General features: G+C 39.5%; 1 protein-coding gene across 1 annotated transcript in view; it reads left to right on the top strand.

Moving 5' to 3' along the window:
• The window catches only part of LOC149323688 (contactin-associated protein-like 4), a 351361-nt gene that overhangs the window by 207536 nt on the left and 122883 nt on the right, over positions 1–20942 (top strand). The window contains exons 4-7 of the mRNA XM_089491044.1: positions 9581–9728; positions 12711–12914; positions 13051–13235; positions 15709–15852. Coding sequence (XP_089347170.1) covers positions 9581–9728; positions 12711–12914; positions 13051–13235; positions 15709–15852 — 681 coding nt within the window. The remainder of the gene's footprint in view (positions 1–9580; positions 9729–12710; positions 12915–13050; positions 13236–15708; positions 15853–20942) is intronic.

Here is a 20942-nt window from a genome sequence, read left to right as displayed (position 1 = left end):
AAATTTCTTTTCACTGAACTGTGAGTCTAAATCCCATCCCATTGAATTCCTATTCCTAACTGCACTTCCTGGCAGTTTTGAAAACACCTTCTTGCCTCAGGAGGCTTGACACACTCTCACCAGCGCACACACTTTATCTCACTTTTATATCTGCTCCTCACGCAGTTCCCACCTTCTTCAGCTTGTCCCTGATTGGATACTCCAAACATTCGATTTTGCTAGTGCTTCTCCATACCATCTAGCATAATACTGGTGCCACTAGTATGGGAATGCCAGTGCAGAAGGTTGTAGTTAGAAGGAAACTGTATTGGGACAGGATGTGTGAAACAGAATCTTCAATGTAAAACATTCTTATATGAGTATGCCAGAATGACCTCTAGTGGTGGGAGATCACTTCATCTCTCACTGCTGCTTTATTAGCTACAATAGTCATTTAGGTTGCAGGAGAGCAGTCATGACCCAAAACAGATGGGTCAAAAGAATCACACAGGGACCACATGAGCCCCGATGGTGCCAGGTCTGCAGCAACTGCATGGACCTATTTCCAAAGTGGGTCGTCGCCACCATTGGCAGGATCAGAGTTTCACTGTTCCTTTTTTGCCTGCTTTTCTGGGTTGGAGCACTCTTCACACATTCTCTGCACAGCTTCTGGCTGCTTTCAGGGCCTTATCATATAAATACCCCATCCTTAAGGCAGCTAGAAGCCGCTCTTTCCTGCCCATCTGTTTTGGGTCCATGGTAGATAGTATAAGATTCCTTGATGCCTACTTCATGCAATGCAGCCTTTCTGGACTGCTTCTTGGTGATTTGTTTGATCCTACTTCTGTGGTTAGTTCCAGAAGGTAGGACTCTGATTTTCTGATTGACCTCTTTTTTTTGGGGGGGGGGGGGGGGGCATTCTTTTGAATATCTATGTGAAGCCACTGGGCGAGGTCATCAGAGGATTTTGGTGGGACACTGTCAGTCAGCTGATGATACACAGTTTGGTTTCTGTTTGACACCTGAGTTGAGTGAGACTGTACAAGGGGCAGAACTGTATCAGAATGCAGTAATGGATTAGATTAAAGCCAATGAACTGAAATATAGTCTTGACAAGATGGTGGCTCTATGGATGAATGATTCTGTGCACTGGGGGGCTAGTGTGTTTTGCGGGGAGTCACAATCTCTCTAAAATAACAGGTGTGTCATTTGCTGTACTATTAAGGAAGGAATTAATATTAATTTTTTTTAAAATTCTATGTGAAAAGGGGTTTTACTAAGTGATAGGAAACCCTGTTGAGAAGAGTCTTGAACAGATGAGCATCTTTGCAATACAAGACTTATTCCTCATGAAAAAAATGGGTATGCATGTGTGTTTATGTTTTCAGAGAACATCACACTTTCTGCATTTAAAAAAAAGTAATTTTAGCTACAGAAAGCAAATTTCCTTTGCAAGAAACAGCATTTCTTCACAGAAGTGCTATTTTCTGTGCAGAAAACTCTTGTGGATTTTTCATAGAATAAATTGAAAACTGTAAATAGTTCTTGAAACCCGCATAGTGAATTTTTTTTCAGGAGGAAGAAAAATGGTTAAATTGTTTCTCCTTGTACACTTGAATAACAGTTACGATGGCGGGATACAAACCGCCGCTTTGCGACGCTTCCCCGCCGCCGCCGTTTGCTCCGTGCGGGAGCTGCAGCAGCTAAACCGCGCGGCTCCTGAGCGGAGCAAAAAAGAAGCTCCATTTCGGAGCTTCTTCTTGCGGCGCACTGATGACGTCGCGAAGCGCCGCTGGTGCATTTGCGACGTCATAGGCGCCGCGACACGTCTGGACGCTATGCGTCCAGTACGTAAAGATGGCGGCGCCCATGTGGAAGGGGTGCCGCCATCTTGTACGTATAGGATACGTACTAGGGTTAGGGGGGTGCGGAAGCACCGCCCCTTCCTAACCCTAGTACGTATCCTATACGTACTATATGGCGGTTTGTATCCCGCCAAAGGTTTGCATCCCTAGGGTAGTATCGTATCCAACTTTCACATTAGAGACCCAGATGTCCTCGATAGCACAATGTGTCTTTTCCCATCTTTGGCCAACTTTCAATTTACAGTGTTTTTTAAAACAGATGTAAAGTACAGACAGTGATCTGTGCTCTTCAGGATTCTTTGCTGGATTATTGCACCAGGGACGTAGCCAAGATTTTAGGAAGGGGGGGTCCAGACTAAGTGCTACCATTATAATGGGGCTTGGGCGTGGCGGCGCAGCAGCATGCACCATTCATTTTTCTAATGGAACGGGAGGGGGGGTCCGGACCCCAAGAATCCCCCCCCTTGGCTACGTCCCTGATTGCACTGGGTTGTGCATGAAGCTGCCCTTGAAAATAATTCAGAAGCTTCAGTTGGTGTATAATACAACCATTAGAAATTTGACTAGTATGGCCAGTTTCATGCATCTAAAGCCAAATTTGCAACAACATTGATTGCTCTCTTATTTTTCGAAGTCCAGCGTTTGATATGCAAATACCTGAAGAGACATCATTTCTCATACTAGCTCTGCTACGGTACAAAAGGAAAGAAGAGGTACCCTGATTATGTAATGTCCTCCTAAAAGACATGTACCTGGTGCCTAGTCTTTCCAGGATTAAACAAAACTAAATAAGACATTTCAGTTTATTTTAAAACATGTTACTTATTTTATCTCCTCTTTTATATTATGGTATTATTGCACATCTCCTTGAAATGTTCAGTTGTGTTGTGATGTTCAAGATGTGTTATGCACATCTTCTTTAAAACCTAAGGAGTTGGAGTGTTATAATTATAAAGGAAAGGGTTTGCTAGTAGGTATATTAATGCTTACCAATACACAATCTCAGCCTGGGATCTTAAGAAATTCCAAAATGGAGGTGTCCAAAAGATGTCTAAAATAGCTGGAAAAGCCACTGAACTTTCACATCTAGGTATGGTGCATTCTAACCTGACAAAATATGTTCATTCCTGTCTCCTCACCTCAAAAATAATAAAATAAAATAATAAAAAATCTGGGAATATATATTTTGACTATGTAACTATTAAATTTATTTATGTAGTTAGTTATTGAATTTATGTCGTGCCTTTCTCCCAACATGAGATTCAAGATGACCAATGAATCTGCTACAAATAAACACCTAGTAGGAAACTGTCATTGCTACAATTTGATAAATTATCTAACTAAGGTTTGCTGATAATATTGCTCAGCTTGGTTTCTGGATAAACCATAATTAAAAACACAGCACACATCTTTATAACTAGAGGGTGGGAATATGATTTTTCAGCGGCAGAAAGTGGAGCTGACAGATTCATCAATCAGTGCATGAGGCTTTGGATGCCTAGCACTTAAAAGTTTGGGTTTGAACCCCTATATCAGAGCTTGGAAAGTTACTTGTAATTGTATGATGAATGAATATATGATGATATGCTGAGGTTATCTTTTGTTGAGAAACAGTAAGTAGGTGATCTAGGTCTTCAGCAGATCCTATACTAATTATTCTTAAAAGGAGCTTTCTGGGTCTTCCCAGTGTTACCAGAGTAATCACTGTAATGTTAAAGTATAGTTGCCAACTGTGTAGGTCTGTGTGGAAAAGTTGAATGATGGGAATAGAAAAGACAAAGCAAATTAGAATGCCATTCCTAAACAAGGTGCATGCTCCAAGCTTCTTAAGGCAGGCTTAGGGGAACCAAGTCCAAACCATGAGATTGTGGAAACGGCAGAACTGCAAACTGAATTATGGAATTTTTTTTTAAAAAAAAGTTAAATATGCTGCTATATGCACTACATTTTGATAATTCTGTAATTATATTTGTACACAGTAGCTGTTCTCTTCTCCCCATAATGTTAAAGAATCGAAAACTTGATATTTTGAATTCCCATCATTGATTGTTCGTATAAGAATTGTGTTTAGCTTTCTAGCTGCCAGGGATGAAATGGATCTAGTTACAATCTCTTTCATTTTTACATGTTTTTGGAATTCAAAACCCTTGGAATTCCATTCCTTTCACTTCCCCTTTTATCAGCATTTTTAATCCCATCAACACATCTATTTAATTGTACATTTTCTTTCTATTTAAAATAGGTATTCTAACTTAAAATATGTATTTTGAAGCATTTTTTATACATTTGCACAACTGAGAACAGTATCACAACATGAGAGAGTTTCAGATTTGTACATAACTTCAGAAAGTGAGGGATCAGTCACTTTGAACATGGATTTATAAAGATCAAATATCTTAACCACCCCTAGGCGATAAACCATCCCATCACCAGAAAAATGATTGCCTGAGGCAGGGTCTGATGTTGATGAGACAGTGCTGTCATGAGGTCATAGATGAAGAACTTCATGAAGAAAAATGACACTAGCCATAGGATACAAGCTGTCCATCTAATCCTGGATCACTGTGCTGTGTGAAGCTGCATGTCCGAACTGATTTGGGACAGTATGCTATCAAAATTAAAAGCAAGCATGTCTGACTCCAGGTTATAGATCATGTCTAAGAACTGAATTATGTTGGCTGACCACATAAAGATGTATATGGAAAAGTCTCACTAAACTGTTCCCTTTTCAATTCTGAAGCACACAGTGATGAATGTGTGCTGCTAAGGGTGTGCTGAACCCCACTGAATTTTTGTTTGATTGTTAATCTCACAGTACTGTTGGTGTGCTAAAAATCTGCCTTTTCTCTCAAAATTTTATTTCCCCGAGAAAGAGGATTTTGTTTTCTCCCTCATTGCCAGACACTTTGGAATGAAATAGTTATAGTGGTATTTTTGAGCATACCTTGTAATCAGAACATGGCTTAAGGCACGGTGCATGTGCCTAATTTCATCTCTCTATTGTTCTTGTATGAAGAATACTCACTTTAGAAAGGTAATGGAACCTGTACTTGACAATGTAGCACACACTATGGAAATACAGGTTCATTGTGGTTTCTTCTGAACCTAGCTTTGGCCCTGCATGCTCAGTTGACACTGACAGCTATGGCCAGAGATATCTTTGTCCAAGGTAAAAACAACAACAACAACAACAACAACAACAAAGCAAAGGGGGATCTAGCAAAGGGGGATCTGGCTGTGGTGACAAATGCTTACATTACACCATGGTTTGACTAAATTTGGTCTACATGCAGTTGAAATATGCCCAGAAGCTTCCACTTATTCAAAATGTGACACACAGTTTAAACTGGAATATGCTATTTGAAGTTTGTGTGCCATTAAGCATTTCCAACTTATTGATGACCCTAAGGTGAAGCTATCATGGATTTCTGAGGCTGAGAGTATGTGACTTGCCCAGGTCAACCAGTGGTCTCCATGGCCACGTAGAGATTCGGGACCTGGTCTCCAGAGCCATAGTCCAAATTACTTCTGGATAAATGCTTGATAAACTACTTTTATTGCTGATAAGTGATAAGTAAGAGCATATGAGATATATATATATATATATATATATATATATATATTTTTTTTTTTTTTTCAAAATTTGACATTTAATTTCACTACATGCTTGCAGAAATTTCCTGAAATTACTGTTGAAGGAAGGAAGGATGTTTAATTTATTTCATCCTAGCCAGAAGTTCTTCAGCTGTACTACACCGGGAATAACTATGCCAGAGATAAATGGGTACAATAGCCATAAAGGAAAGAAGGTATTGGAGAAACAGCTACTTTGCTTGCTTTTCCTTACTGTGTGACCCTGGCGGCGGGGGACCATGTGGTTAAAAAACTCTGACTCTGTTGATTGCAGGATCAGCAGGTTGGCAGTCTGAGGCCCAGGTGCCGCATGATGGGGTGAGCTCCCATCACTAGTCCCAGCTTCTGGCAATCTAGCAGTTGGAAAGCATGCAAATATAAAGTAGATAAATAGATACCACTCTGGTGGGAAGGTAAACAGTATTCTGTGCAATCATTCTGGCCAAATGACCACAGAGCAGTCTCTGACAACGCTGGCTCTTCTGCTTAGTAATGGAAATGAGCACCGCCCCCTATGGTCCAGACACAACTTGACAACTTTGTCAACAGGGAATACCTTACCTTTACCTTTTATTGTGCACCAACGGGATTCTAGCTTTAAGAGTTGCTACAGAAAGCTTTCCCAACCTGCTGTTCTCCAGATATGCTAGACTACAGTTCACACCATTCATCAGCTTCAGTCTGATGGTTACCAAGAGGAAATGTGTTCTAGACCTATCCTAGTGTTTCTTGACATGATTTATTCAGAGAGGTTAGAAGTTGCTCACCCACAGAGTTTCCAGTGTTGAACAAGAATTTTAAACCCTGGTGTCCTTGAGTCTTCAAACCATACTGCTTCTTTATATAAAAACCAAAGGAAGCTAGAGTATCACACATCTCGGCCTGGGAGAAAGGTGACATATTAATAAAGTAAATAAAATAAAATAAATAACTATGAATATTGCTTTTTTCCCCAAGAAACTGGTTCAAAAAGGATCTAAGGATCTTTTCATTTCCAAAACTGAGATAATAGGAAGTGTGTGGATGTTATATAATAATATTTGTAAATATTTTGTAAAAGGAACAGCTTGAAAACTGAAGGAAAATATAAACACTCTGAAAAAGCTTTTTTCAGTAGTGGAACTCTCACACACAAGGAATTTGCCTGCTCCCATTTACCTGCAGTGGCAGTTTAAGAACTTTGTGTCCACAAAGCCTTTTCATTCATTTAAAAATACGTCATGGTGATTTTTAATTTTTTTCCCCCTGAGATTGCTATTTGTTTTGTTTCTTGATTACTTTTTGGATTTGTTAATGATTATTTCACATGTATATTTCTTTATCTGTGCTTATTCTAAACTGCTTAGAGAACTTTGTTATGGGACAACAGACACATGTGTGTTTCAAAACGTGCTACTGTTGCTCTCTTATCTGGACCCTTTTACATTCATGGAGTTTCAGTGCAATCTGAATTCTGACTTTACTTCACGTAGAAGTGAGATCACTTCTTGTGCTTTGCTGTATATTATGAGAAGGAACAAATCATGTAACATACTGCTGAGCATCATAACAAAAGTATGTTAAATGCCCATCTCAAACACTTCTGTAGCAACTCTTAAAGCTAACATTTCCAGGCTAGAACATCCTTGTTGACCTGCCTCCCCCCCCCCCCTTTTTTTTTCTTCTCTTTTTCCTCCCATTATCCTCCATCTTTATCTTTACTCTATCTGGACTCCGCTTGGAAAATTTTATTTCATTTTAATTTTTATTGTTCACTAATGTTGTATTTAACCTTTCTTCTTAGTTTAATCTCTTTTTAGTGTTAAATTATGTTTTTATGACAGGGGAGTGATAGGCATCTTGGAAGTTTTAATGCATTTCTCTTTTAACTGTATCTTGTTTTACTGCTGTAATCCACTTGGATTCCTTGAGATTAAGCGGAATACAAATAAATTATTATTATTAATATTATTATTATTACTACTACTACTACTTTGGAGCTAGCTTAGGGTTAAATTATCTATTAATAGGTGGAGGAGCAGAGTGCAAACTTCAGTTTCATTCAAGAACAAAACACAGTATCGTTGGTTTTTTTTAAGTATTAAGCTGCAGCTCTGTATCACCTACTTAGCTAAGTAATCTTCTTAGTTAAGTAGTGTCTCCCAGCCTGACCTCTCCCTCCCCCCCAAACTTTCCAGTGTAATAGTCAGAATCTGGTTCACTGTTGCCATTCACCCTCACACTGGGACTGCTTGTGGGAAGGACGTAGGAAGATCTGCATCCCGATCAACAGGGGAGCATACCCCTGCCTCTTGTAGTGTCTGATGCCTGGTGAGGATTGGAAGACTTTCATGGTCTCTACATATTTGCTAAATTAATAAATACATAGGGATCATGACTAAAAGCCAGTCACAAATTCATAACTTTAAGTTACACATTCACAACTGCTTTAGTGAATTCTAGCCATTATTGTTGCATAATTCATTACTGTCTTCTGGTTTTTATCAATTCCTTGCTACTAATCCTTACTCATTATTTAAGGAGTAACATGTTTGCAGTAGGCTTTTAAAAGTCACTTTTAAAGTTATCGGTTTTAAAAATACACTTACAGTGTCATCCTAATTCAAAGATGTGATTTCTGTAGAGGCACAACTCAAAAAGCCTGTTTCCCCCCTAGCCCCAGTTTGGCTTGTCCTATTGAAATGATATTCAGCCCAAACCCTGGTTCTGGTGTTGGCAGTCCAGATGACATCTGGCATATCCCACACCAAACCTGGGGCATAACAAGGTTAACACAAATTTTAAAAACTTACCTGTTGTTCCAGATCTTGGAAATCCAGAGCCCTTTGTTTCCACACCACAATGGCTGCCTACATGAGCATCCTGCTGGGCTGCCTACATGAGCATCCTGCTGGGCTGCCTGGTTTGTTCACTACCATTGCAGGTTGCTCATTCTGAGGGCAGAATGAGACATGCATCGTGTGATTATTTCTGAACACCTTGAGCAATTGTGGCGAATGTGCCATGCAGCCCAACAGACAGCTGCCACTGCACAGAATTGGAGGCCAAAGTAATGGAGCCACAATGGAGCAGCTGTAGTGCCGGGATACTCTGGGCTGCCCCTGGAGTATCCTAGCCAGAGTAGACTATGCCAAGGACTTGGCATTTCACATAAAATGCCCTTCTGTTGGCCAAATGCTCTTCTGCCAGGTGATCCCTACTGAAAAAGCAATCTGCCAGCAGAACTGCTCTACTGACTAAGGTCTACTGGCAAGGGAACCAAAACGAGGGAAGAAAAGAGGACAAATGAGGAAGAAACTGAATTATTCTTGGTCCAAACATCTTCCACCCCAGGAGTAAATGAGAATGTCATACAAAAATTAGACAAAGATGCTGATAGGAATAAGTAATTTATAACACTCTCAAACTGGAAAGGGTTTGGATTCAGCACACATTGAGTAACCCCAAATGTTGGCTCAGCAAACTTTTATCATTTCAAATACCTAGGATTGCACTATCAAAACATAAACATTTCTAAATATGGCCCAAATCCCCCCTAAGCAATGTTTTAGGAGTAGCACGTGGGCATTACCCTATTGTCCTAAAACAAACATGATGACCAGTTGGGGTGTTGTTAAAAGCCCATGGTTCACCATGGTTCATTACCAGATACAGAAACCATAGTTGATGTGATCATCTGAATAATCCTATATCTGTGATAGTATCTACTCACTGAGGTAAGGTCAAATAATACATTGGATAGGATCCAAATAGGGTAGCTCATGTGAAGTAAAATGTTCTGTCATCAGATCCACAGGGAGGTAAACTTCCTCCCCACATAGCACTGCAAGGAGTTTTCATTTTCTCTCTTTTACCAGCTCTGTAAGCAATCAGAAAATCTGCTCCAGAATCTTTCCTGGCCTTGCAGAGGAGATATCCAAAACCTTTGGAGGAAGAGGGACAGTTGTCTCCCTTTGGATGCATTGACATCATCAGTTAATGACCTGGATTAGATCATGGCATGGAGGGTGTTTTTAGCATGGATCAGAAAGTTTAATAAGAAAAAGCACAATCAGAAAAATCATATGGTAAAACCTGACTTTTGGCTCTATTGTCTTTTTCAGGCTTTTTCAGGTAATACCAATGCAGACAGTGTGGTATACTATAAGCTCCAACATTCCATCAGAGCAAGATTTTTGCGTTTTGTCCCATTGGATTGGAACCGTAATGGCCGAATTGGGATGCGAATTGAGGCCTATGGCTGTGCTTATAGTAAGTAATATGTTGTTGTTGTTGTTGTTGTTGTTAGTTTAATGGACAAAATGATGTAACCTGAAGTCTACAGATGGATTCTAAACTGAAAATGAGATTCCACTTCTCTATTAATTTGACATTTACAGATAAAAGGATTTTTATACATGACATTTAGATATTAAATCATCCTTTGCTTTATACTGATACCATTTAAGCCATGTAACAAACTAGAATATCAGCAATTCTAATTGATTGAAACTGAATACAATTGCATAATTTATGTTTAAAAAAAATAAGGTTTTTTTGAACAAAAATCCTCTTTATGTTAGTTTCCAAAAGTGCCATCTTGTTTAAGCGCATATTGACAATGTAACCGAAAAATGATCACATCAAAATTTACATCAAAACTCGACTGCGTAATGAATGCTGTTTGACACCGCTTTAACTCAGCGCTATGGAATTTTGAGATTTGTAGTTCTGTGAGATATTTAGCCTTCTCTGTAAGAGAGCACTCATGCCACAAAAACATTATTACAAGAGTCTGTAATATATGACACTACCTCTTCTCCTTTTTGAAATCAAACATTCATTGAGTTTGGAGCAAGGGTCCAAATAATCCTGAGAAACATTTCATTTTTTCACTTTCCATACTCCAATGAGTAGGCTAAAAATGCAATAAAAGTAAATGGCACAAATATTTCCCCCATATAATGAAATGTCATTTAGTTGTGTTTGTTTTATCTTGAAGGTCAAAAAAGGGGGAATCCATTCAGGCTAATTATCCGAATACATAAATTAACACAGAAGATGACAATTTATTGTTATTGTATAGAAAAAAAGGATATCAGGAATAGGACAGGGATTAGAAACAACTATAAGTGCTAATGAATGTGTTAATTGATTTTTATTTATTACCTGTCTTGTGTCAAGGATAGGAGACAAAATATTTAAAATAGATTGAACATATAATTTGTTACTCATTTGATGCCCTAGTTTTTAATGGTCTAATATTCCTAAGGGAAATGTAAAGGTCCCACCCTGCCCCGCACTCCAATGAGAATTACAGTGTTCTCCTTCGAATTATCATTTGAAAAGTAAAATTCCTGCTTCACAATTCTATACATATATATTCAGAAATAATTGCCATTTATTTCAATGGGAGTGTGATCTCAGGCAAGTGAGTATAGGATTGCAGTCTCATTCATTTTCGCTTAGAGGAACAAAACGAAAAAAGCAACAAGCTTGGCTTGAAATAAGGTAATCCTTATAGTATCCTTATAGTGGGATGTTTCTACTTGATACTACAGAACAGCTTAAAGTGTGCAGATAAGTGAGTGTCTTTTCAAACACATTGAGCATAATCAACCAGAGATTATGGAGTTATTTTAGTAGAGCTCACAGAGAACAATTTGTTAGATGATTTATCCAATACATACATTAAATAATATAAGACACTTTCCATTGACTTGAAAAAAGACACTTCATGGGCCAAAGAATGACTTCATATATTATTTGCTGTCAGCTACATCTTCATTTATTTCAGAAATGTATCTTTCAAGAACTATTACCTCCTTTGTCTTCTTTACTTATGCAGAGTGAATACTCGGTGTGCTTCACTTGAGCATTGTCTATTGCTTTATGTATTTCTAAGACAGGTTTTTAACAGATAGTGACAGATATTATTTTAGAGTATATTATTGTCCTAAAACCTTTTTGGTTACTATATTTGACCTTGATCGGGACTAGATAAATCTGCCAGAAGGCAAAAAGTGCATTTCTACTGCTAATGCATCTTCTAGCAGGACATTTCATTTATGTGAACTGTACACATTTGCACTTGGTGGAGAGCAGGACTTTCTCTTTCATGTTTCAGAAACACAACAAAGAGTCTTATCCAATTTAATGTTACCAAGAGTCAGACCTACTATGAATTACTCCTTCTTACCTCCCGCTTCAACTACTGAAATTTTATCCCACTTTCCATTAAGTAGTATTCCACACAATGCTTTATTAAGAAGCCCAATAAAGGAACTTTGTCTGGTATATAACAGTTATGGAACATAATGGGGAAATGGTTTGTCCTCTTGACTATTGCCAAAGAAAAATTGAAAACTGAACTAGTCCCTTCCACCAGCAGGCTAATTTTTTAAAAGCATGAGAAGAGTCTAACATTCCTCTCACCCAAAGGCACTAGATCCTGTCTGATCTTTGAAGCTAAGCAGGGTTAGCCCTGGTTAGTATGTGGATGGGAAACTGCCAAAGAATCCCAGGTGCTGTAGAATATATTTCAAAGGAAGGAACTAGCAAAATGACCTCTGATTATTCCTTGCCTATCAAATTCATGGGATTGTCAGGTGGTTTAAAGGCACATACTAAAAGTAATGGCAATAATAATAATAATGGAAAGCTTCAGCAGCATAACTTTATTACATAGCCTAATGTTAATTTGTTCTCTGAAAAAATGAATCCTATTGTATTTTCACCACTCCTCTTTTCTGATGAGATTTCTCCATCCCTTCCCTTCAAAGTTTGTGTTTTTCAGCCTTCTCTCTAGCAAACTTCAGTCTTCCAAAGGTGGTCTCAGAGCTCCTGCCTCAGCAATGTGAGCAATGACAATGATCAAAGCAATGTAAAATGCTCCATAGAACACTTCAGGAGTAGACCACATGAAAAATTCTTCCTCTGAGGTCTGTCCTTCAGAGGCCCACCTCTAGGAACCAAGTAGCATTGTTGATTGGGCTAAGATTATTCCTATAGTGGGCTACACTATAGAATGAAAAGGCAGGCATGGTGAAACAAACATTGGTCAGTCATGAACTGCGTAGAGGAACATCTTCCTAATTTTAGGGTGAAGTAACCTCTGCTTGGTCTATGAAGCACCACTACAAGGGACAGGTTAATGGAATGTAAAAATTAATCACACTCTCTTTATTATCAAACAATAAAGCAAACTTTGTTGGAAATCTATTGTAAGAGAGCCCTTATCTGTGTTATTTTCAGGGTCTGAGGTGGCAGATTTTGATGGAAAGAGTTTCCTGCTTTACAGATTTAACCCCAAATCCACGACAGCACTAAAAGATGTAATATCTCTGAAGTTTAAAACGATCCAAAGAGAAGGAATTTTGCTACACAGAGAAGGACAGAATGGAGATCACATCACATTGGCACTAGCTAATGGAAAGCTTTCCTTACTCATCAACATAGGTACCAAGTGCAAATTCATCTTGCTCATCTATTTAGTAGTTAAAAAAACAAGCCAAAACAAGCCATATAATTTAATGTCTACATTGTGTGTTTTTTTTTGCAACAGACCTAACAGTTTGTTTTTCTCCCCTTGAAGGTGATGCTAAAATATATTCTGCTGATGCCCAGATTAATATCACTCTGGGTAGCCTTTTGGATGATCAGCATTGGCATTCAGTCCTCATTGAACATTTCAATAATCAAGTGAACTTTACAGTTGATAAACACACTCACCATTTTCATGCAAAGGGAGAATTCAATTATTTGGACCTTGATTATGAGGTGTGAAAATTCTCTTACATTTATTAGATTTATTATCTTTGTTATGTAAATGCAATTATTCAATTGTAGGAGACCATGAGCCATTTAAGGGAGTGTTTTAGCATCCTCGATTCATGTTGAAGCTTGTATTTTATTGAACTAATTACATATATTAAATTTCATTGCATATTTTTACTAATTCATGGTTTACCAGTGTACAAGACCTTGACTTTTCTGCTTTGATACAAATCAACCAAATATTATTTTTGTTATGGCCATGTTTACAGTCTGTTAGGGGACACATACTGATCCTTCTATAACACAGCAATGCTAGACAGGATTTGGAATATGGAGGACATAGCAGGAAATTCATCTTTACATTGATGGCTACATTAATTTGTCTCCTGTGGATCAATACTATGTACATTTGCATTTGTGCCTAAATAATTCCATTCACCAGTCAATACATCCACCTCCATTAACCACCTACTGGCATACAACCAGTGATGTGCACTACAACAGGCAGAGAAAAATGTAAGATGAGACAACTGTAAATGGAGCAGACAGTAGAAGATGTAGTGTTTCCAAAATATTAGGCATCTGAAGAATGAAATGTAGATATATATGTTTGCAATTCCAATTGAGCATCATCCAAATGGTTTGGTATACAATTCACATGAAGCATTAACAGAATGACAACAGCCAGGGATTACCAGAGTCATAATCCACAATATGTGGAGGACACTATTGTCTTTTCCTGCTCTTGCCAAGATGTGTCTGGCCTTTAGTGCATGCAAAAGAGGATAGGTTACCTTCAACTATTTTACTAAAACCCTTATTCCGGATTCTGTCATCCGTTTTCTCACTTTAATGGCTCACACAAACATGCGTGAGTTGCATTAATTAATGCGAACATGGGATCTCTGGGGCATCATTTTGTTTCTGAGTACTTCAGAAGATTAAGCACTTTCCTTTGTGCATCCAAAGCATTCTCTCTCTCTCTCTCTCTCTCTCTCTCTCTCATTCTCTCCCTCTCTCTCTTTTGAGATGTGTAGTCTGTATGCACAACATAGTTATTGCACTATAGTGGACAGTGTGTCAGTGATTAAACCAGAGTAAATAGAGAGTAATAAATATATTTCTAAAATATGTGCACAAGTTATTTCATTGATCTGAACATTTCTGTTGGATGTCAGGTAAGCAGTTGCAATGAAAGTCACATGAAAGACCGATACCTTAATTATTTTTTTTAAAGAAAAACATATTATGTAATATGTGAAAATAGGTTAAGATTGAGACAAATCTGACTAATATGGAATTAAGCTATGCATATTTCTTTTCAAAGACTGTAATCTTATACACACTTACCTAAGAATAAGCCCCATTTAACATGTGCCAGATTGCACTATTTGGGAAGCACATTGAATTAACACATGAAGAGGGTGACATTGTCCTAGTTCTGCCCTTTCCATCACTGTTTCCATTGTATTCCTCGCATGGAGAGCAATGTGCCTATACAGGAGAGCCTTCCTTTTAACAGAAGTTATTCAAGTGACTACAGACACCCTACAACTGCAACAATAACAACTACCAGAATCTCCACTTCCATGAGAACATCCTCATTTAGTGAGATGTTGCCTGTGCAGGTTCATTGTTTCAAGCATGAGAAGAGTGATGGAATAGGAGACAAGGGATTTGTGTTTTCACCTCCAACACCCGCACTTCTCTGCTTTGTGCTGATTTAATGTGTGTTCCAAACAAATAAGTAGACTATGGTGCGGGACAGACCATCCAAAAAGGACGGTCTCCTGGCGCCTAGCTTTGGTCCGCAGGGAAGCCGCAGCCTCCAGACCGTGGGACGTCCCCGTGGACCAAAAAGAACCTGCAAAAAGCGAGTTCTTCTTGCGGCGCCACCATGATGCCACAGTGCACCAATGGTGCACTCGCAACATCACAATGGTGTTGCAATGTACGGAGCTAGGCATCTGTCACATAATGATGCTGCGCCCATCTGTACAGGGCACCACCATTTTGACGCCCTCGTCATGTGCGAGGGGAGAGGGGTGTCTAGAAGTGCCACCCCTCGCACGTTACAAGGCGCCCTATTGCGCCCCTCTGGACCGGGCCTATAACAGGATTTATGTCTGAATAAACACTTGCCCAAGTATACTGTCCTAATGTATAAATGAACCTTGTCAAATAAGGCACATTTCATTTTGTTGAAATGATTGGACAAACCTATCACTTCCTGAAAATAGTCAAAGTTGTCTCATTTTTGTTTGTTTGTTTGTTTTTAATATTCTTTAGCTCCTAATCTACCATGCTCCTTCTCCAATTTACCATGCTCTGCATTTTGAAAAACTAGTTTGAATCCAAATTGGCCAATATGAAACTTATCCTGTTATGCCACTGATAATATTTTTATCATCAACACTGGAAACAGATTGTCAGAAAATTAGTTAATGATGTTATTGATTTTTCTTCTCTTTCTAAGCTCAGCTTTGGAGGGATTCCAGTGCCTGGAAAGTCAGGGTTGTTACCATGGAAAAACTTTCATGGATGTTTTGAAAACCTTTATTACAATGGTGCGAACATTATTGATTTGGCCAAGAGACAGAAACCTCAAATCAACATTATGGTAAGAAACATTGTATATAGAGAGGCAAGACAATTTCCTTTATCATATGTTAAAAATAATAAATATATTAAAATATATATCTAAAGCTATGATCCCCACATATATGTATTGAAGGACTTCAGTCCTAAACTATGCTAATGTCAGGAAACATATTCAGGGGTAGCCTTGCTGGCCATACAGGAAAATAGAAAAACATCTAAATTTCACAAAACAGTGATACCTTTATTAGTCCAACCCAACCAAAATACACAAACTACATGATGCAGTCTTTTGAAGTTCCACTGGCTTCTTCATCAGGCAAAGGTGTTCAGAATCAAACAGGAGTACCTGTTTGCATGGCTAATAGAATTCAAACTTTGGCTTTGATGCTTTGTTCCCAGGAGGAGGAAGGATCTGCTTGCATAGATATCCTTCCAAAGGACACACTAGCAACACCTTGAGAAAATGCAAGCCTGTGACTAACATCATCGTTTTATATTTTTTTCTTCTAACACCTTTGTCTGTTGAAGAAGCCAGTAGAGCTTTCAAAGTTTATGCCATGTATTTTGTGTATTTGATTGGTCGATTAAAGGTATCAATGTTTTGTTTCTGTAGTATGCCAATGTCAGTAATTTGACATGAAAGATATTTCTTTCACCCATCCAAAAGCCCCCTACATCCTCTTAAGAGTTTCTGTAGGTCACCAACAATGTGCTATGGGACATGCGAAGTTACTAATGAAACGTTAGGGACGGAAACTTTCAGAGGCTTTTTAGGGGCTGTTGAGGCTTGTAAAGGGGGAAACAAAACAGGAAACTTGCCTTCCATGAACTTCTTTAAGACTTCTTATCTTGGGAACAATCCCAAGACAATTGTGTCCCTTTAACTTGAGTTTGTTGAAACTCTGATTTAATTGGTTTATGGATTTAGCCATAAGTCACATTACAGAAGCTGGTATTATTGACTCTTTGTGTGAAGAAACTGCAGGGGAGAGTGGATTAAATGGTGGGCATCCACTCAGTTCTCCTGCCTCCCACCCCCACCAGTTCCACACAGAGTAACAACAAACACACTGTTCCTTTGTTAAAATAGCTGAGCTGCCTGCTAGTCTATTGCCAAGCACAATCAAAAGTACTGCTTATTATCTATTAAGCCTTATATGACTCAGGTCCAGACTATCTGAGAGGCTCTTCAGACCTGCCATTAAGGCTGGCCTGGAGGTGGAGTCAGGGCATCACATCCACATGATGCACGCCCAAACTCTTCCCCAGGGTGCCATAATGCAGTATGCAGCTCTACATGGCATGCAGCATCATGGCGTTTCTCCAACACTGCATCCGTATGACACAGTGCTGAAGGAGCACCATAGAGACACAGTGCCATGGCTATTGTGCCCTGGAAAGGCCAGATCAGGATTGCAGAGTGCGGTTGCTGCAGCCCTGCAGGGAACATGGGAGAAGGTTTTTTTTTGTTTTGTTTTGTTTTTGTTTTTTGCATGGCTGCTCCTAAACTCTGGCTAATGAGACTAGCAAGATTATCACATCGCCATCGGTGCTTGACTTACCTCTTCCGAATTTGGCTCAGATTCAGAACTTATTGCATGGCCTTTTCTATCAAAATGGCTTCCCGCTCCCTCCAGGGCTGAATTCGGCTCCCATAAGTCACTTCAGCAGCTATTTTTCCAATTCAGAAGCTTCCGATTTGGAAAAAATGGCTGCCAAAGTGACTTACAAGACCCAAATTCAGCCCTGGAAGCAGTGGGAAGCTGTTTTGACAGAAAAGGCTGTGCGATAAAATGAGCCTAAGTTCCGAATTTGAGCCAAATTCAGAAAAGGTAAGTCGGGTACCAGAGGTAATGTGATAATCTTCAATGTTGGCTCCATCCTTGCTGTCTTTTCATCAGCCGGAAGACCTTTCTATTCCATCATGCATTCAGGAACTCATAGTTGACATGGGAATGGCTTTCTGTTTTACTGTAATGTGCTGTTATACTTTTATCCTATGCCTATAATGCTTCAATTGCTTTTAATTTTGCAGAGTTTAATATTATTTAAACCTTTATCTCTATGCATTTTTACTTGTATTTCTTTTTAACTGTAAACTGCCTTGAGAAAAAAAGCAGGCTATAAATAAAGTGATTGATTGATTGATTGATTGATTGGAGAGAAATGTGGATGCAAAATCGTTCCCTCTCTCCCTTCTTCTGTGTATCTGTGTATTAGGTAGCCCTGGAGTGACAATAATTAAATGCCTGTACTACAGGCCATAAGGCTGTGAATTCAATCCCAGTGGCTCCAAGGTCCATTCAGCCTTGCATCCTTTCATAGGTCGCTGAAATGAGTACACAGCTTGTTGGGGGGGGGGCAATTAGCTTACACATTGTAAACTCCTTAGGGGGTGTTAGTTCACTGATAAGCAGTATAGAAATGTACTTGCTATTGCTATATTGTATCTTCTATGTGCATGTGCCTTCAAGTATCCTATCAACATATGGCAAACCCATGAATTTCATAGGGTTTTCTTAGATAAGGAATACTCAGATATTAATTTTGCCCATTCCTTCCTCTGAAATATTTGTTGGTGGTCTCCCACCAAAGAACTAACTAGGGATAAGTTTGGTATTAGTTGATGGTTCCCCATCCAAGTACTAAACAGGGATGACCCTGCTTAGCTTTCACTGTCATACAGAATCTGGTGCTTTTATGGTATTAAGATATGTGTATTTCTCACTCAACCCCTCCACAGAAATGTATTTTGCCCATAGAAAGCCAATATTCACCCAGTACCTGCTCACAGCTAAAAGATGAAAGTTTAGGAAAGCTCACTATCAAAACTGTACAGTTTCTCTCTCTGTGTGTATGAATGACTTCAAGTCTCCTGTCAACTTATGGTGACCCCTTGAATTTCATGCCACCTCAAGAACGCAGGGCAGTGGGTAAAGTTCAGTACTGCCTGGTCACATTGCAACCAGACCTTAGTTCCCCATTGCTCATACTACATTTAGCCACCTTGTATCACTCATCTTGGGGAGACTATTGGAGGAAGGTTGTTTTCTAATCTAGATCAGGGACATTTAAATTACATATCCCCTTTGTGCTGGAGATTTGCAGATTCTGACAGGTCAGGCAGCTGTTTCCCATTAATTAGAAAACCAAACGTTGTACATGAAAAATCCCATGGCAAGTCTAGTTTAGGTAATAAATTGAAGTGCATACACAAGGGCTTAGAGTAAGATAAGTAAGAAACCAACAAAAAAAATTAACAGTGTCACAAAGGATGCACACTGGCTGTTTTCACTAGAAGCAAAATCTCAATTTCTTGACCTTTTCTTCTAATGCAACTGGTATATGTAAGTCACCCAAACTGAATTGGGGATTGAAATGGCAAGCAAAGTGCTAAATCTCCCCTAATCTGAATTCAGAAACCTGCAGCTTGATTTTTAAGAGCTATTCAAGCCTGTGAATGGTGTCCTGTCTAGTTTGGCAACACTAGTTTTGTGTTTAGGGCCCTTTCATACTGCACAGTTAGAGCACTTTGATTGCACTTTAACTACCTTGGCTGTATCCAATGGAATCCTGAGTTTTGAGAATGGTTGAGAATTCCACATTTTGCACCAAACTACAAATTGGGATCTGAGGAGATGATGCTTCCCAAGTAGGTGAACTGCTGGACAGACTTAAGCACAGATGTGCCTACGGTGATGTGGGGATGGTAGTGTTCTTCCTGTGGTGCAGGCTGGTAGAGAACTTGCATTTTCTTCAGACTGACTTTCAGTCCAAAGAGTTCTGCAGCTGTAGCAAAACAAGATGTTAGGCATTGCAGAGCTGCTTCCGTATGGGCAACGAGGGCAGCATCATCAGCAAAAAGCAGCTCACGGACTAGATAGTTTAGAGTCTTAGTGCAGGCCCTCAGGCAGCTTAAGTTAAACAGGCTACCATCGGTACGGTAGCGTATATAAATGCCGTCTTCTTCTTTGAGATCTGCCGTAGCCCTTTGGAGCATCATGCTGAAGAAGATTGTAAATAAAGTTGGAGCAAGAACACAACCTTGTTTTACACCATTAGTTATTAGAAAGGGCTCCGAGAGAGCATCGCCATATCTGACTTGACCTTGCTGGCCTTCATGTAGCAGGATAAAGAGATCGATCACAGACTGGCAAAGGCATATATCGCATTCGGAAGGCTTCACAAAAGAGTCTGGAGTAACAAACACTTGAGGTGAAGCACAAAAATCAGTGTGTATAGAGCCATTGTACTGTCTATTCTCCTCTATGGGTCTGAAACATGGGTCACCTATCGCCAACACCTACAACTCCTTGAACGCTTTCATCAGTGCTGTTTACACACAATTCTAAATATACACTGGACTGACTATGTGACAAATGTTGCTGTCCTCGAGCAAGCAGGGATCACCAGCATTGAGGCCATGCTATTGAGGATGCAGCTGCGCTGGGCAGGACAAATTTCTAGGATGAAGGACCATCACCTCCCCAAAATAGTATTCTATGGTGAACTCGCCACGGGTCAGCATAAGAGGGGCACCCCAAAGAAGAGATACAAGGACTCCCTGAAACAACATCTCAGGCTTGGCCAGATAGATCCTTGTATCTCTTCTTTGGGGCCTCCCAAATAGTCCTCCCTGGCCTTGCATCGGGAGGCATGGAGACGCACTATCCATGACGCTGCAGCCTTCTTCGAAAGCTCACGCCGAACGAGCCTCAAAGAGAAACGACAACGCAGAAAGAACCGCAACCTGGAAACATCACCCAAGGAGACTTTCTGCTGTGCTTTCTGCAACCGGACCTGCTTATCCCGAATTGGCCTTTTTAGTCACCAACGCGCTAGTACAAAGCGTGGGATGAATCCTTCCTGAATCTTCATTCGCGAAGCAAAGCCAGAGAGAGAGAGAGAGACAAACTGGGATCAAATTGCTACAACTGTGTAGGCTGAAAGGGCTCTTAGTGTTCAATTTTACTTGCAGTGTGGGATGGCAACATGTCTCATACATTTTCCTTCACACAGTACACAGATTTTGCAATATAAAGAACCAAGAGCTATTTGTGTACATCCCTACATGAGTCATGTGATTAATCCATTTGTGTGAGGCACCTT

Source organism: Sceloporus occidentalis, unplaced genomic scaffold (genome assembly GCF_023333645.1).
Source record: "Sceloporus occidentalis isolate IW3139 unplaced genomic scaffold, rSceOcc1.0.p SCAF_1, whole genome shotgun sequence".
Classification (NCBI taxonomy): Eukaryota; Metazoa; Chordata; class Lepidosauria; order Squamata; family Phrynosomatidae; genus Sceloporus; species Sceloporus occidentalis.
The sequence above is the reverse complement of the archived record's forward strand: the minus strand, read 5'-3'. Positions and strand labels throughout refer to the sequence as shown.